Source organism: Stegostoma tigrinum, chromosome 7, assembly GCF_030684315.1.
Source record: "Stegostoma tigrinum isolate sSteTig4 chromosome 7, sSteTig4.hap1, whole genome shotgun sequence".
Classification (NCBI taxonomy): domain Eukaryota; kingdom Metazoa; phylum Chordata; class Chondrichthyes; order Orectolobiformes; family Stegostomatidae; genus Stegostoma; species Stegostoma tigrinum.
Genome location: NC_081360.1, coordinates 9,183,562 through 9,202,807, shown reverse-complemented (window position 1 = coordinate 9,202,807; position 19,246 = coordinate 9,183,562). Strand labels below are relative to the sequence as shown.

At 42.8% G+C, this 19,246-nt stretch overlaps 1 protein-coding gene across 6 annotated transcripts in view; it reads left to right on the top strand.

The window, feature by feature from the left end:
• LOC125454104 (receptor tyrosine-protein kinase erbB-4-like) overlaps window positions 1–19,246 on the top strand; it is an 873,837-nt gene that overhangs the window by 581,475 nt on the left and 273,116 nt on the right. For all 6 annotated transcript variants that reach the window (XM_048534471.2, XM_048534470.2, XM_048534469.2 and 3 more), the window contains exons 6-9: window positions 985–1,103; window positions 4,156–4,297; window positions 10,076–10,189; window positions 13,922–14,048. In XM_048534471.2, coding sequence (XP_048390428.1) covers window positions 985–1,103; window positions 4,156–4,297; window positions 10,076–10,189; window positions 13,922–14,048 — 502 coding nt within the window. The remainder of the gene's footprint in view (window positions 1–984; window positions 1,104–4,155; window positions 4,298–10,075; window positions 10,190–13,921; window positions 14,049–19,246) is intronic.

The following is a 19,246-nucleotide window of genomic DNA, read 5'->3' as shown; positions in this document are numbered from 1 at the left end:
GTTGACATGGTGGCTCAGTGGTTAGCACTGCTGCCTCACAGCGCCAGGAGCCAGGGTTCAATTCCACCCTCTGGTGACTGTCTGTCCGGAGTTTACATGTTCTCCACATGCCTGCGTTGGTTTCCTACGGGTTTCCTCCCATCGTCCGAAGATATGCAGACCATATTAAATTGCCGGTAGTGTTCACACATGTGTAGATTAGGTGGATTATAAGGGGATGCTCTGAGGGTTGGTATGGACTTGCTGGGCCTAGGGGCCTGTTTCCACACTGTGGGGATTTTATATTTACAAAAAGCCTTGGAATGGAGCTTCTGACTATTAGGGAGGGATGTGCCACAAGATCTCCTAAATGTAGTTGAGTAACAAATATATGTGCTAACTACTCTCACGTGTGGATGTGGTGTGTACCTTGATTACTGCATAAGTTAAATTTGAGGCCCCGTAGTGATTTGTTCATCTTCTCCTGTCGAATTCTCAGTACACTTCTCAGTAAGAATATTTATCTCATCAGCTTCTGACACCTGAATTGTCAATAATTTTCACAGCCTTGCTTTACTTACATGTAAACAAATTCTGTGTTTTAGATTTGTGTACAAAAAAAGTTGAGGTTTGTCTAAATATGGTGAATATGTTTGGGCACATTGCGGGAGCAGGAGCCAATCTCCTAAAAGCCCCATCTTTGCTTTCAATAATAGTTTGCTTTTAATGTTAAAGAGTGATTCATGAAAAAAAGTTTCATGTAAAGCTATTTTGCCAATCCACAGGGAATACAGTAACTAGGTGTAGGAAAGATTAATTGGAAACATTTAAATGTATTTATCTCCCACTAAGACATGCTCCCAGCGTATTGTGAAATCATTCCTCTAAAGTGTGCCTGTAATTTAACAGCAGAAAACAGATGCTGAATGTTGGATGTTCTGTTGAAAGGGAAGTTTGACAATGGTGTGCTCCCACTTTGGATTACCACTTTGGTTTTCTTTGCAGTCACGAAGACGGTGTGTGCCCAGCAGTGTGATGAGCGATGCTTCAGCCCATTTGTCAGCGACTGCTGCCATCGGGAATGTGCGGGTGGCTGCTCAGGGCCAAAGGACACAGATTGTTTTGTACGTAACTGCAAGTAACATTGACCAATCTCGAGCTTTTTACAGTTTCATTAATCCATTTCAAGGTCATTACTGTAGCCCGATGCGCATCAAGGTCACTGTAGTAACAGTGATCCATTGCAAATGAAGTATGGTATAATTGTGAACCCAGTTCATATTCATTGCAGTGACATTATCTCAATTCACAGTTGTTATGGTAACACTGGCATATTTCAAGTTCATTACAGTGATACTGGACAATTTCACGATCATTACAGCACCATTGACGCGTATCACGTTCTTTACAATAAACATGATCATGTTTCACTATTGGCCCAGCAACACTGGCCCATTTCAAGTTCATTGCAGGAAAATCCTGGCTGTTTCATGTACATTACATAACACTGGCTCATTTCCTGTTCCTTACAGTGACACTGGCTCATTTCCTGTTCATTACAGTAACACTGACCCATTTCATGTTCATTACAGTAACCTTGGCCTATTTCATATTTCTTACAGTAATACTGATCTATTTCACATTCATGACAATAACACTGACTGGTTTCACATTCAGTACAGTAACTTTGCACATTTAAATCATGTCACAGTATCACTAATTCATTGCTTCCCCCATGGATTGGTATGTCAACAATTGAGAAGGTACAAAACTTCATATAAGTGGTCCCCAGAACTGTTGCTACTGTGGACATACATTTCCAGATGAGGAATTGCTGAATCATCTGAGACAGGCAAAAGTGCCTTGCAGAGGTAGCAGTGCTTTAAAAGGGCTAGCGCCATTATGATGCAGTGCCCCATTGTGCTTCGCTGTGCTAGTTAAATAGAGAAGAACTTGTTGTTCCTCGCTCGATGGTTGTTATTGCTGTGAATTCCCACTTGTATCCTCTTACTTTTTACAACCTGTACAAAAGATTAGTGATGGGGTTGATAAAGTATCTGGGACAACACCCTGCCTGCAGCCATGACGGTAGTGACATTCCAAACACATGCATGTCCAATAACTCTTTAATAGAGCAACAGTTGTCTTTAAGCTAATTTTTAATTACCACTTGACCTGTATATGAATGCATGATAATGTACCTTTACAAACTTAACCTTTAGACCTTCTGGCTGATGTCCTGGGAGAACAACCTAAATTAGAGAATGTGTTTTCCCTGGGTGAATTCTCTGGTACAAAGAACTATTTGAAAAAATGTATGCATTGGTTCATGAGAAAGATTAGGACTTAAAACAGGTCGTAAAAAGTAATTCTGATTAAGCTAACTTTGTTTGGAAATATTAACCCAACCTGGGGATTTATTATAATTTGTAACATCCAACCTTTTTATGTCTGTCTGATCCAAGGAATAAACAGACGTTTAAAATTATCATGAGGATCTTTTCTCACTGGGAATAAGGCCATTAGACCATAAGACATAGGAGTGGAAATAAGGCCATTCGGCCCATCAAGTCCACTCCGCCATTTAAATCATGGCTGATGGGCATTTCAACTCCACTCCCCTGCACTCTCCCCGTAGCCCTCGATTCCTTCTGATATCAAGAATTTGTCGATCTCTGCCTTGAAGGCATCCAATGTCCCGGCCTCCACTGCACTCCGTGGCAATGAATTGCACAAGCCCACCACTCTCTGGCTGAAGAAATGTCGTCTCATTTCAGTTTTAAACTTACCCCCTCTAATTTTAAGGCTGTGCCCACGGGTCCTAGTCTCCCTGCCTAACGGAAACAACTTCCTAGTGTCCACCCCTTCTAAGCCATACATTATCTTACATTTCTATTAGATCTCCCATCAACCTTCTAAACTCTAATGAGTACAATCCCAGGATCCTTAGCCGTTCATCATACGTTAAACCTACCATTCCAGGGATCATCCGTGTGAATCTCTGCTGGACACGCTGCAGGGCTAGTATGTCCTTCCTGAGGTGTGGGGCCCAAAATTGGACACAGTATTCTACATGGGGCCTAACTAGAGCTTTATAAAGCCTCAGAAGCACATCGCATGAATAGTACTAGTAAATTTTCTTCTGAAACAAACTGATCTAATCAAGTGCGCATCAAGATGAAGTTTCAGTTTATTGCTTACTGAACGAAAATTTATGAGTCAACCCGAAACTGCTTTTACTATTTGTGGAACACATCCTGTAGGCACTTAATAAATAAGAAATTCCTACAATAAAAAGGGATTACTGATCTGCCCATCAATCATTCCCAGTAAAGGTCATTGAAACATATATGACGGAGAATAAGACCATTCAGCCCACACACCCAAACCCGATTCTGTGTTGTTAATTATTCCCAGGACCAGCCACTGCACCAGTTCGCTACTGAATAAAGCACCCTTTACAGTGGCCAAAGGTTAGATACAGGCTACACACTATGCAATGATTGTATTGAGGTCAGCCAGATGGACCTCACAGAATGAGTTCCTTGGTTGGTGCTGTTCATCTGGTCACATCAGAAAACCCTGGCTGACAGAAAAGAGCAAGAGTGCCAGAGGTTCTGTTCACTCTGAAAGCTGGCCCTTAGGGAGCTGGTTCAATGCCAAGGACTCTCTATGTTTAAATAAGGGGTGACTCGGTGAAGGGATACTGGTGGAGTTCTCTCACACTTTACTCCAACAAAGTATTCCAAAACTCCCCTTCAGTTATGAATGTCTTGCCACTTCTGTCTTTAAGTGAGATTGTTTAGTATCTGAATTAGGAATGGGATTTGTCATGCAATAAGTACTTGCTTCACACAGGATTCTTACGGTGAGGTTCCCATTGTAATAGTCCCAGCCCAAAACTGAAAATACATCATCATTTGCCAGAGAAATTTGAAAAAGGAAGAAAATAAGAGCATCTGGAGGTTGCATTGAAGTAATAGCTCAGGTCAAAGTGCTGGCAGCAGGCTGGCAAGACGGGCTGAGAAGTCTCTTTCCTGGCTGTAATATTTGTAGTTCTGTTTCATTATGGCGCTCAGTATCTCAAACATTGAGAGTCTCAAGTTGCAGTTTTTCTGAGTAGGGTGTAATGGCTGCACTTATTCTCTGTAATTATGACATCTCTTTACTTTGCAGGCCTGTACCAATTTCAACGACAGCGGAGCCTGTGTTATTCAGTGCCCTTTGCCATTCTTTTACAACACTATAACTTTCCAGGTGGAGCCCAATCCCAACGCCAAGTATACGTATGGAGCATTCTGTGTCAAGAAGTGTCCACGTACGTTTTCCAGAAAAACTGGTCGCCTATGAGCTCAGTGTGAATAAGTATAAAATCCCACTGTTATATGTTGCTGCATTGCCTAAAAAGGCCTAGGATGTAATTAGTAAGAACTGAGATGCAAGTGTTCCAGTGGGCAACAGCTATGGATGCACTGGAGACCCAGTTGTTGTATAACACAACATTGACCTCAGCAATTCCCTAGTTAAATAGCACACTAGGTTAGAATTAAATTTAAAAAATCCGTCGAGGCTTTTCAGGTCTAATGTGAGATTATTTCAAATGAAGACATTTCCACCACACAAATTGATGTTTCTAGAGTTGCATTTGATTCAAAACCATGTGTGGTATTGAGCTGATTGTACTCTTGAAGCTGTTTTGGTTATTTCAGTGTCCCACCTGTATTTGTAGTTAGATTTTCAGTTGGATTGGAGGATGGGGGCTAGCTTCGCTCTCTAAACTATCTTTCTGAAGACAAGCATGAGAATTGGCTGGTGAGGAGGGTGCGTCAGTGAACCAGGGTATTGATCCTCTATCAAGCTGCTACTCCTTCTGCCAGTGATTTTTCGCTGGGAGCACAGGGTCACAGAATAAACTCTATAGTCAGTCAGCAGGACATGTCCATTCTTGGAATGGTATCGAAACTGAATGGCTACAGCTGTCGGGTAAATCAGGACAGATTGGATGAGATTTTTAACTCACTGAAAGCACCAGTGTTGCCTCCCCATCTTGTTTCTCCCAAATTTCATAGCTTCAGACTTACCCACATTAAATTACAACCTCCTCCCAAAAGACTGTGTTTCTCTTCTTCATGGAGCTCATGTGCATTTGTAAAAAAGCACTGTCATAGTTACTAACATGAGAAAGTAATTAACAAATGTAACAAAATATTGAGTCACCCAGAATTGGGACACGGTAACATAATGCCGTTCAGGTTGTGCAATGTGCACTCATTGTGGTCTCCACCGTAAGTGGGATATGCATGTGAGGGTGCACAGAAAAGATATTAGAATTATTCTGAGCGTAAAGGAACAGGCTGTAAGAAAAGCCTTAGAAGCTGAATTGAATGGTGTGAGTGTGGAGAGATGACCTTCGCAAGTGAAGATTGATATGAAATATCCAGTCCAGAAATAGGCCATTCAACCCAACAGATCGTTTACTGGTATTTATGCTGTATCCAAGCTCCTATTCACTCCAAGTCGTTTAATCCTACCAGCTTTCCATTCCCTTCAGCCTTTGTATTTATCTAACTTTTCTTTTATTGCCATTCATATCAGTCAATGTGCACTAACTTTCACATTGTAACCTCTTTCTGTGTAAAGACCTTTAACCTGTATTAGTTATTCACTATCTTATCACGTACAGTCAGTACGGCATTGAGGAGGCCATTTGGCCCGTCATCGTTAGCACCTGTAGGTGGCTCAAATGTGTGAAACTCAGGATATTTAAAATTTAACACATGAAAGTAAACTTAAATTAGCCATCAAAGGAAACAAATTTATCTGGATTAATTTGACAGGTGACCTCAGGTATATTCAATTAGACTTTGATGCTGGTCCAGAAATCAGAATATTAGAAAGATGTGTATTGAAGCATTACAGAATCTTCACTCAACCATGTCTTTTCCAAAGCATTTGTCTTCATTGCAGCATGTCAGTTGTTGGGCCTGGTTGTATAACCTTATTTTGCAGAATTTCATATAACCTGGTGTTTGGAGAATGATTACCACTTACATCTTCCGATATATCTCTTGTGGTCTAACTCTCACTCTCTCTGTCTGCCCCAAATATTCGCTGAGTTGTTTCTTTGTCTTTCTTTCTGAATCTCTCAGATTGTCTGTTTTCATGTTTCATACTTCATCTCTTTCGTGTTTTTCTCTCTCTCCTACTTTGTTTTTACTTTGTCTGTCTTGTTCTTTTTTTTGTCCATCTCTCTTCCATTCTATATTTCTATGTTTATGTGTCCTTGTGCTCAGTGTTCATCTCCTACTCTTTCCCTCTCCATTTCCTCCCTCACTGTCTCTTGTATATTAAAAATGCTTTCAGAAGAGAAGATGCACTGGAAGATTTAGTTGTCAGATGTAGGAATGTATTTACATTTTTCTATATATATATATGTGTCGGTATATGCACATCTTTATCTGCGGAGGTATGTATATTTGTGTGTGTGCACATCTAAATATGCTTTTGTATGTTTGTCTAAGTATTTACAGTCATAGATTCTTATGCGATGGAAACAAACCTTTCAGCCCAGCTCATCCATGTTTCCTAAACTGAATTAGCTCCATTTACCAATTTTTGACACATATCTCTCTAAACCTTTCCTAACCATGTACCTGTTCAACTGTCTTTTAAATGTTGTAATTGTACTCGCTTCTATGACTTTCTTTGGCAGCTTGTTCCATACAAGCACAACCCTCTGTGTGAAAAAGTTGCCTCTCACGTCCCTTTTAAATCTTTCCCCTCTCACCTTAAACCTGTGTGCTGTAGAGCCATGGAGTCATACAGCACCGAAAGTAGCCCCTTCAGCCCAACCAAACCTTGCCGAACATAATTCCAAACTAAACTAGCCTCACTTGCCTGCTTCTGGGCCATATCCCTTCAACCTTTCCTATTCATACATTTTTCTAAATATCTTTTAAACATTGTAATTGGATCCACATTCACTACTTCCTCAGGCGAATAACCCTCTATGTAAAAAAATTACCTGTTATTTCTTTTTAAAATCTCTCTCCTCTGGTTTTGAACTTCCCTACCCTGGGAAAAGGACCTTGGCAATTCACCCTATCCATGCCCCTCATGATCTGTAAGGTCACCCTTGAGCCTCTGATGCTCCAGCAATAAAAGTCCCAGCCTATCCAGCCTCCTCTTATAATTCAAACCCTCCAGTCTTAGTAACATCCTTGTAAATCTTTTTTGCACCTTTTCCATTTTAATAACGTTCTTCCAATTAGCAGGGCAACCAGGATTATATGCAGTGCTTCAAATGTGCTGTCACCAGTATCTTGTAATGCCATGACATATGTGTATCTCTCTCTGTGCTTGTTTACATCCATCATTGTATGTATGGGTGTCTCTTTGTATGTATGGGTTGAGCTTTGGCACTAAGTTTGTTTTAGGGCTATAAGGGCCCATGGAGATAAGTGGAGGGGCATTCATTTGCATGGATAGTATGAGGGGCTATTGGGTGTCTGTGGGGCCATGTGTCAGCCTGCGTTGGTGTGGATGGGATATGGCGGCATGATGGGGGATCATGGGTCGAAAGCCTAATATTCGACAACACAGCCAGAGAACCAAGGCAGGGCTTTTAACTGGTGACCTTAGCAGTTGCTGGTGTGGGTCGGTTGATCTAGATCCCACATGTACCCATAGAACAAGGATATTGTGTTCTTTTGTGTGCCTGCATATATATTGGTATGTGTGTATATGTGTATACTTTGGGTCTTTGTTTATGTATCACTGTATGTGTGTATCTGGATGTCTCTGCTGTGTGTGTATGTGTGTGTGTGTGTGTGTGTGTGTGTCTGAGTATGTATGGGTGCATCAGTGAAATTGTCTGTACACCTGTAGTATGTGTCTGTACAGGGGTCTGTGAGTGTCTACATATGTCTGCGTTGTCTTACAAGTAAAGTCTTTCATTTGAAACAGAGATAGACACAGATTATTGTCATCTTGCAAAACTGGTTTTACTTTCTGTCAAGGACATTATCAATTTGTTATCAATCTTTAAATTGTGCCAGTGATGAAAAACACTGAACCTTAACTAAATCTATCCTGGAAAACAAATTAAAAAATCACATGCCAGACACTGCACATCACAGCACACTTGTTCCAGTCATGCATTTTTTCTCAGTCATCAATTTCTCTTTTGTTCTTTTTCTACCTTTGTGTACTAAGATTGCTTCCTTTGCTAACGGTGCTGACTCTCAGTTCCATCAGGGAGCCCTTCTGGCCTTTCTGTGTATCTCTAGACAGTGAGTGTTGGCAGGCTGTCTGACTGTGTAGGACCAGAGCCGCCCTTCACTCTGAGGGTAGCATAAAGCTATTTGACCTCGCCCTAGGGCACTAAGTTCGCTTTGAGAGGATTCCTGGAAACGGCTCACCCCCAGCCCTTCCCAGCAAATTCCGCACCTCCACAGACAAAAGACCAAAGAACTGTGGATACTGGAAATCAGAAATAAAAGCAGAAATTTCTGGAAGAACAAAGCAGATCTGGCAACATCTGTGGAGAGAAAGCAAAGTTAATGTTCCAACCCAAAATGTTAGTTCTGCTTTCTCTCTACAAATGAGACCAGTTAACTATTCAGTAGAAGAGAGGTTAAAAATCTCTGATGAAGGGTCTAGGCCCGAAACGTCAGCTTTTGTGCTCCTGAGATGCTGCTTGGCCTGCTGTGTTCATCCAGCTTCACATTTTATTAACTATTCAGTAGAAGTCCACTTGACTTCCAGACTCTTTTATACATATTTTTAATCAACATGTTCAGATATATTATGGCGCAGCTCTGGAACAGGTAGGACTTGAACCAAGACCTTCTGATTCTGAGCTAAGGACACTACCACTGTATTGTAAGTGTGCACTCACACCGCAAGAACCTCTCCCAATACTGTCGTATGTTTGCTTTACCAAAAGAGCCTTTGGAAGAGCTGTCTGCTGTTGACACGATGCATTCATGTCAATCGTAGGATCCTCACAGCGCCGAAGCAGGCCATTCCTGCATCAACATTCCAAAGAGACTATCACCCTGACCTAGCCCCAGAAACCGCACATTTACCATGGCGGATCCACTTAACTGCATATCCCTAGACACTATGGGCCAATTGGGCATGGCCAATCCACCTAAACTGCACAACTTTGGATTATGGGAGGAAACGGAGCACCTGGAGAAAACTCACGCAGATGAGAGGAGAGTGTGCAAACTCAACACAAACAGTTACCCAACGCTGGAATTGAGCCTGTGTTCTTGGTGCTGTAAGGCAGCAGTGCTAACCACTGAACCACCAAGCCACCCATATGTTGTTCAGTGGTTATATATCAGTCAGACGGTGGATTTGTCTTGATTATTCGTAAATAGCAGAAACAAGTGAGATAAATCCCCCAATCCTGCATGCCCAGAGGTCAAATGAGCAAGGTTCAGAGGTATGTCCACTTTAATACAGCCCTAATTCTCAGGTTCATGCTCTAATCCTATGTGAATATTCATTGGTAGGGCACAAACAGGGTATTCACTGCAAGTCTTGTCACTTCCCAGTGCCTTTATTGACAAACAAGTGAAACTGAGTAAAACAAATCCAGTCAGGTAGGAAAGTAAGTAACAGGAATCCAGTCAGGCATTGAGCTCAACATAAAGCAGGATGGTGAAATTAAACTTGGTGTGACACTGGGCACTGCACTGGCAGATATGTGCCACATAACTTGAAAACGTTTGCTGCCAAAAATCCGTCCTGCCTGAATTAGAAATAAAGCTTACTTGTAAATCACTCAAAAGGTATAGGTAGGAGGGTTTGGCAGATAGAGGTAGTGTTGTTAGAAGTGGATTTCTGTGTTGTGTGCAGGTTTACCAGTGAATGTTGAGTCGGAGCAAGTCTCTGATATACTGGCCAAATGGTAAACCTCACTGGGTGAACTCTGTCAAAGCTTTCATTTAGGCGGTTACTGGGGGGGGATGATGTATATTGATGGGCAGCAAAGAACTTGCTTATTATGAATCTTAATGGAATAAATCCTTTGAAAATGTTCAGCTACATTAAACAGCCAGAACCCTTCACTCTCTCCTTCCAGATAACTTTGTGGTGGATCACAGTTCTTGTGTACGAGCTTGCCCGAGCAACAAGATGGAAGTGGAAGAAAACGGAATCAAAGTGTGTAAACCCTGCACGGACATTTGTCCTAAAGGTAACCCTCATTTTAGGAATGTTTAAACACCTGACCCTATCCTTTAGTACACCAGAATCCTATAATCCGATGTGAAGAAGACGCTGGTACATCTGTGAAAAGAATGATTAAGTCTGAACTCCTTCCGTGAAAACTCCACGTTTGCTCACTGCAACGCACCAACTCGTTGCTGATGATGTATGGTTTGACCATTTCCAGAGTTTCTCTAGCATTTCACACAAGAACGCAACCTAACTATGGAATCTCCATTGTTTACTGACCTCTGAAACTGAGACATAGCCACAAGAGTCTTTTGTAACAGCATCTGCGCTGGCCGGAACAGTCTGAATTCTGGGACAAGAACAGAAGTGAGCATGGCGTGGAGGGGGTTTCTGGGGAGAATGCCAATCAGAGGCCAGTTTCTGTAGCCAGTCCAATTAAGGATGAAGGCCAAGCTCTGCAGGCCGGTGGAGAGCTGGGAGTTCCTGTTCCTTTGAATAGCTGACAGCATTACTGTGGGAGGTTGGCACTGCCATTGTAGATGGGCGACTGTGAGGGCACTTCAAGATGCAAGTGTTCTCTGAAAATGCAATGATTTATGTTTCGCTTGTGGTCATGACCGCAATCTTCACTGTTTAAGCAGATTTTGAAGGATATGCCTCTTGAAAATCCCAACAATGCATGAAGAATGTTGCACTTATCAATTTGTCGCAAATGTAGCAATGCTACACAAGGATGGGGAAATTAGTATTGTAAGTTGGTCAGCTCATTTGGCTGGATGGCTGGTTTGCAGTGCAGAGTGACACCAACTATGTGGGCTCAATTCCTACTCTGGCTGAGTTTATCATGAACGTCCCACCTTCTCAACCTCACCTAAAGTGTAGTGGCCCTCAGGTTAAACTACCATCAGTCATCGCCATCATTAGAGAGCAGCCTTGTACTTCTCTGGAACTGCAATGACTTTGCATTTTTTAGACTCTATATAGATAATGGTAATTGGGAGGCTGAGTAGACATGCTGGACTTGTACAACTGCTGCACTCTCTTTACAAAGTCATGGAATTCTACACCATGTCTTGCCCTGTTAGCAGTAGTAAATAGATAGCTGTTTAGGATGCACACACTTGAAGAAATATGGTCAATGCATTACATCACATCAAAGCAAGCTCTTATTTTGTGCTTTAGTTAGTTACATGCTACAGATGGCCTTCCCAATCTGATTAGCCAAGTGCCTGTATTCCTCTAAATTAATCAATTGCAGGCCAATGTCAGAGCATGTTGAAGATAATTATCCCACAGCTATGGGCAGGTTGAGACAGTTACAGGATAAATAGAGGCTGGAATAGTGGACAAGATAACCCAATGGTGTACTGGGTCAATCTACTGCCCACAGTATGGGTAAGTCATACCAACCAGATGAGTTTAGGGTGAAATCTGTGATCGAACTTTGTGCTCCAGGGTTAAGGAGAAGCCATTTTCTAGAGATTCTGGTGAGCTGGTGAGCACTCTAGACAAAGTAGAGCTCAAGTGAGGATGGGATTGACCTTAATCCTCAGATGGGACTGTTATCTTTAATATGCTGTGACATTGGATTGCAGTTGATCGTTAAGAAAAGATAGTCAAAAATGAGAGACTTCATCAACTCCCCTAGTGCTCACCGACAAACAGTGTGGCACTCAGGGCACATGCAGTATCACTAGCATTGTCCTGGCCAAGGTCTTTTTGACTGATGGAGCTGAATTTTCAACCATTTCCATAAGCATGACAGTGGATGTATACCTTTATATATGTATCACACTCACTTATTTTCTGAATGACTTTGGCAGATTCTGTAATTCACCAGCAGGAGAGAGAAGTTAGGTCCTGATGAAAAGGGTGTAAACTCAAAACATCAACTTTCGTGTTCCTCTGACGCTTCCTGTCCTACTGTGTTCCTCCAGCTCCACACTGTGTTAACTGAGAGAAGTTAATTGATGACTCTCTCAGGTGGATGTTAAAGTTTCTGACACTTTTCCAAAGGAGATCAATTCCCCTTTCCCAGCGTACTGATAATTCTGATCCATTGACGAACAATACCCAAACATAGGTTCTCTGATTTTTATGCCATTGTTTTTTGTGGGATCTTGCTGCACTCGGATCATCTGCCATCTCTCCTGCCTTGCGATAGTGGCTACTCTTCAAAAGTATTCAACTGATTGCAAAGCACTTTACAATGCTGTGAGGTCGTGAAAGAATCCATATAGAAGCAAGTCTTTCTTTACCATTTCTGACAAGCTCCCAGAAACTGAGGATCTCACCTGCCGTGCTGCATCTTTGAACAATTCTGCACGTGTCATTGCAAGTGGCACCAATTCCCGACTGAAAACCAGGCTTCAAAGAGCATTTGCAATTAATTGCAGATGCCTAATTCAGTTTAAGTGAACTTCACTCCTGAAAGGCTTTTTCATGTTGAAGGGTAATCTGTATGATTTAGTCCAGTTAACCTCTGCCTCCTCCCCGCTTTGTCTTTCCAGGGTATTTGCTTCCGCGCAGAATACAGTCAGCACATAATGCTGCCAGAGTCGTATGAGCATTTCAATTCTACTGACGTGTGAATGTCAAACGTACTTCTGGCTCTGCCACTCCACACTGAGGTTCTCCAGAAACCCTGCCACCTGCAAAGTTTATCTGTGCGCCCAAGTACCTGAGCACATTCTCAAAGGGAGAGAACAGAAACCGTACTCCTCCCTTGGTGGTTTGTGGGGTTGGGAGGGAAGAGATGCAACTCACTCGGGGTGTCTGGGTTGCTGTGGCAACATGCATGAATATGTTGTAGTCTGGAGCTCTGGATACTGATGGGAGAGGCTCCACCGAATCTCTCCCGCTCCTCAAGCCTATCGACATGTGTTGGAGGGATTTTGAGGCTGACCCTCAACCTGTTTGGTTATATAATGAATGGAGCTTCCCTGATCATCAAGTCCTGGGATGGGGTTTGAACTCATAGCTTGAGGTTCCCCGTTGCACCACACAACCCATACACACACCCTCTCTTAAACCCTGTACATTGATATTATCCATTGCATGTTGAAAGAAAGGACCTCACAATTTCATTTACAATGAATTAAATTATGGTCATGTGGTAGTGGCAGGCACTTAACAATGTGGTTGACCATTCAGTACAGGGCAGGACCCCTGGCTTACCCCCACCTTGCTCCTCTATGAATTATCCTGGAGCACCTTCTGCACTCAGGTTTTGGGAGGGAGAGCAGACGACCAGGTTATGATTTGGTTTAACATCCAGTCTGAAAGACTGTGCCTCTGATATTGTAAAATTGTCTCAGTACAGCCTAGGTCATGGCTACCTGCTGAAATGTGGCTGATTGGAGACAAGACGGCAAGCACTGAGCCATGGATATTGCATCATGGAAATGGAAGATAGTGAAATGCTTGCACAGTGGGTCCATACATTGACACTAGCAAATGACTGAAGGTTGTGCCACTTTCCTGGTTTTTTTTGCTATTTATCACAGGACCCTGACACATATCTTCCATAGGAAATCTTCTGAGTGTGCATGGTGCTGTGCAGTGTTGCTCACAATGTCTTCAACTCTTGGCTCATTCGCTACAACCTGATTGCCATGGGCAACAGTGATATTGTCTGCAATTGAAATATGAATCCCATCCCCAAACCCCCCCATAACTCCCTGTTGTTACCCTGCCCCCATTTTCCAGTCAATGCCATTTCAACAGCTCCTCCTTTTCATCCCTTTCACAGCTTGTGATGGAATCGGAACTGGAAGTTTGCAGATGGCGAAAACCGTAGACTCGAGCAACATCGACAAGTTTATGAACTGCACCAAGATCAATGGAAACCTTATCTTTCTTATCACTGGCATTGAGGGGTATGTATTTCCATCAAATGGCTTTGTTCACTCAAAGACATGATACTGGCTTCACTTTGGAGAGTGCACAAGGTCAGAGAAAGTGTTACATAGCTTAGGAGAAAAGACAAATGAGCTGCTGCAAGCACTTCAGTTTTGAAAGGTTAAACTAATGTTTGGGTTGTTGTTGTCAGATTGGTAACATAAAACAAGCAGTGTCTACTCTAAATCCTGTTACACATTTCACCTCATATTCAATTCATTCGAGTCTCTAGATGTAAATTGGGCACACGATGTGTAGTCGTTTTGTTGTCCTATCCAAGTGAACTATTATCTGCCCAACATTTTTAATACTTCTACCCACCTGTAGCTGCCCAACTTTTCTCATGATCTCAGATTCTCCAGCATCTGCAGTTCCTACTATCTCTGCGCTAGTTTAGTTTGAGATTATGTTCAGTAAAGACTGGTTGGACTGGAGGGCCTGTTTCCCTGTTGAATGACACAGAGTCTTTTAACAGCCAAAATCAGGGAACTCATATCCTATGGTCCACTTGGCTGACCACATTACTTTCCCCAGTAAATATATTCCATAGCAAGCACGAAGTCCCACACACCCCTCAGAAGCCCCATGATTCTGAGAGTTCAAAATTCTGCCTGCTTCGACTTTAGGAGAAGGAACACCTACAAGCCTCAGTGGGGGATGGGGGGGGGGGAGTGTAAGAGAATTCCAAAGATTGATAAGTGTCTGAGTGAAGACCTTCCTCCTCAGCCCTGTCCTAAATGTCTGATCAATGGTTGAGTGAGAGGGGGAAATTCAGTGTTTCGTGCCGAAGATTCTTGTAAGTCATGTCATGTCTGAATTACTGGATGAGAATAACACACTACTCTAGGGCTGTTCTCAAATTTGTTCGTCTCAGATTTGCTTGGGTTTTAACTCCCATTAGAAATCTACCCATGGAACTCTGCTCCCCAGGAGGGAGAGCGGTGAGGAAGGCCTATGGATTTAAATTGATTGGTTGAAAGATTGGAGGGGGGGTACGGAAAACCTTTTTCAGCCAGACCATGAGAGGGGCCTGGAATTCGCTACCTGAAAGGGCAATGGAGGCGGCAAACCTTAACCGCTTTGATGTGTGTACCTCACATACCATAATCTGCCAGGCTATGGACTGGATGCTGGGTTATGAAATGTGGCTGGGTGGTTTGGTTTTGGCTGGCACAGACATGAGAGGCCAAGTGGCCTCTTTGGTGCCATAAGCATTCTGTGACCCTGTGAGCGATCTGGCAGAGCTGATCTGAGAATATCGGATTCATGAGAGTTTCGCCAGACCGTTCCCCTGCCCAGTGCCCGTGATGAGACAGGCAGATCTCAACTTACACAATGAACATGGAGCAGTTGGATGTGGCCCACCAGTAGCATGTCACCTTCTGCATGGCTGAAGGCATTTCAGATTCCTTTACCCTGCTACCTCAGGACATCTCTGCAGGAGTTCCTCAGGGTACTGTCCTAGGCCTAACCATCTTCAGCTGCTTCACCGATGACCTTTCGTCCATCATAAGTTCAGAGTGGGGATGTTTCCCGATGATTGCAAAATATTCAGCACCGTTCACAATCCCTCAAGTATTGCAGCAGTCCATGTTAAAAAGCAACATCTGGTCTATCATCCAGGTTTGGACTGACAAGTTGATAATAATATTCACACTACTCGAATGCCAGGCAATGACTATCTCCCATAAGAAATAATCTAACCACTGCCACTTGACATTCAATAGTGGTACCATCACTGAATCCCCCACTATTGACATCCTCAGGGCTACCGTTAACCAAGCTCAGCTGCACTCAGTTTATTAATTGAAGTGTCTGCAAGAGCAGGTCAAAGGCTAGGAATGTTGCGGTGGGTAACCCACTTCCTGACTACGCAATGCTTGTCCATCCACAAGGCACAAGGCAGGAATGAGATGCAATATTGTCCACTTCTCTGGGTGAGCGCAGCTCAAACAACAATGAAGAAGTTTGACACCATCCCGGACAAAGTAGCTCACTTAACGGTACCCCATTAGCAAACAACCACTCCCTCCAACACTGAAGCACAGAAGCAGCTGTATTATCTACCAGATGCAGTACAGAAATTCATCAAAGATCCTCAGACTGCACCATAATCACCATTCCTCACTGGGTCAAAATCCTGGAATTCCCTCTCTCAGGGTGTTGTGAGTCTCTGTACAGTGCATGGACTGCAGTAGTTCAAGAAGGCAGCACCTTCTCAAGGGCAAATAGGAATGAGCAATAAATACTGGCTCAGCCAGCATTGCCCTCATCCCATAAGTGAATGAAAAGAAAACATTTTAAAACAATAATTGCTTCTGCATTAAATACAGAAACAGCTCCTAAAGAGCTTCAGGTTTTTCTCGGCTAATAATTGAAGCAAAAATATTACATTGACAGGTCAGGATAATTTGATTCAGGTATGTTTTAAACAGTTGATGGCACACATTTTAAATTAACTCCGACAGGCTTCAGTCTCCAGCCATGAAAGCAAATAATGAAGGTGAAATACTCTCCTCGACTATATAAGTACAATGTCGTACTTAATGATATTTTTCTAAATTTGCAGAACTGTGAATTATCTGCTGCATTTAATCAATTTTGTTCTGGATATGTCAATAGCTTGTCTTGATGTTGCGTGGTAGCCCAGTGGCAATGATTCTGAATAAGTAATACAGTCATATGTTTGAATTCCTCTGTGGAAATTTGTGAAGTTAATACATCGAGTAATAAGTAGGTAAACACATTTGTGCTTGTTATAACATTCCATAATAAGTTGCTTGTATTTACCAAGGAAAAGAACCTGACCCCAAATCCACCTGCTTGATCTAGCCTATGCATGACTGCAATCCTACACAGGTGATTGAACCTTTATAGTCACAGAGATCTACAGCCCAGAAAAAGGACCTTTGGACCATTGGGTTCACGCCATTCACAAACAACCACCTAACTATTCTAATCCTATTTTCCATCACTTGACCCATAGCTTTATACGCCTTGGGGTCTAAATGCCTCTTAAATATTGTGAGAGTTTCAGCATCTATCACCGTTACAGGCATGAGTTCCAGATTCCCACCATTGTCTGGAAATTATTTTTTTCCCCACATCTCCTCTAAACCTTCAGCCCTCCCATCAACGGAATAAGGTTTCTTTCTTTCTACACTGTCTGTACCCCTCATAGTTTTACAAAATTCTGTCACAGCCCCTCTCAATATGCTGTGCACTAAGGAAAACAACCCCATCTGTTCAACTTGTTTTTGTAACTGAAACTTTCCACCCCAGCAAAATTCTGGTAAATCTCTGCTGCACCCTCTCCAGTGCAATTCTCTTTCTCCTACAATGTAAATTCCAGAACTGTCCACAGTACTCTAGCTGTGGCCTAACCAATTTTTTATACAGTTCGGACATAACCACCCTGCTGTCAACTCTACATCTTGTCTAATAAAGACATCTGTCTGGTATATCTTCTTAACGACTCTATCCACCCATCCTGATACCTTACGGGACTAGTGTACAGGCTCACCAAGGTCCCTCTGATCCTTGGTGCTTCCCAAGGTTCTAACATTCATCATTATTCCCTTATCTTGTTTGTCCAGCCCAACTTTACTTGTATCCAGATTTAATTCCATTTGCCATTGAGCTGGCTATCTGACCAGCCCATCCATATCCACCTGTAGCCTAAATCTATCCCCCTTATTGTTTACTCCCTCACCAATTTTTGTCTCATCTGTGAACTTAACTGATCAATGGTATGGTGGCTCAGTGGTTAGCACTGCTGACTCACAGAGCCAGGGAACTGGGTTCAACTCCACCCTCGGGTGACTGTGTGGAGTTTGCACATCCCCCCCGTGTCTGTATAGATTTCCAACAGGTGCTCTGGTTTCCTACTGCAGTCAAAAGGTATGCAGGTTAGTGGATTGGTCATGCTAAATTGCCCATAGTGTTCAGGGATGTGCAGGCTAGGTGGTTTAGCCGTGGGATATGCAGGTATAGGATAGGGGGTGGGACTGGGTGGGCTACTCTTTAGAGGCATGGTCAGTGTGGACTGTATAGGCCAAATGGCCTGTTTCCACACTGTACAGGTTCTATGGTAACCTACATTCAAAGACCAAATTATTTATATAAACCACAAACAACAAGGGCTCCAACACTGACCCCTGTGAGACCTGACTGGACACAGACTTTCAGGCAGAAATCCAACAGGATTTCTGATTTATGTATTTTAAATCTTACTCCTTTTAAAATCCCCTCATGCACACATGTGCATGCACACTCACACAAAGAAAAACAAACATGAATTTTATGATTGAAGGGAAAAGCAAATAGTCAGAAAAGCAGAGTTCCATACCGCCAATGAACAACAACCAACCTAGATGCATTGGTTTCATATCCCTTTTCCTTTCTTCAATGATGCCTCAATGTTACTTGTACAGTGATGATCAATCTTTAGTTCACTTTGTTCAGTTAGACCCAGGGTCATTTTTTGCTTCCCGTGAGCTTTATTTTTTTACTTTCAGCAAGTATGAATGCAGCTTTTCCTGCTCTTTGGTTGGAGAATGGGAGAAAACAATTTTTCAGAGCAATGGAACAAAGAGAGAGAGAGAGAGAGAGAGAGAAAGAAGTATTGATCCTACAATCTGCTGGGTCTCCTGCCTTCTCTGTTTTCATTCCACCTTACAGGGTCTGTGTTAAACTGCAACCTGACCAATCAAAGGTTGTTCCTACTCTTTTAAACTGAATGTAAAGCTTCCTTTACAATATTCCCATCAAACATTCCTATGACAATTATGGCATGAATGTAGTATCAGAGATAATGGGAACTGCAGATGCTGGAGAATCCAAGACAACAAAATGTGAGGCTGGATGAACACAGCAGGCCAAGCAGCATCTCAGGAGCACAAAAGCTGACGTTTCGGGCCTAGACCCTTCATCAGAGAGGGGGATGGGGTGAGGGTTCTGGAATAAATAGGGAGAGAGGGGGAGGCGGACCGAAGATGGAGAGAAAAGAAGATAGGTGGAGAGAGTATAGGTGGGGAGGGGATAGGTCAGTCCAGGGAAGACGGACAGGTCAAGGAGGTGGGATGAGGTTAGTAGGTAGATGGGGGTGCGGCTTGGGGTGGGAGGAAGGGATGGGCGAGAGGAAGAACAGGTTAGGGAGGCGGAGACAGGTTGGACT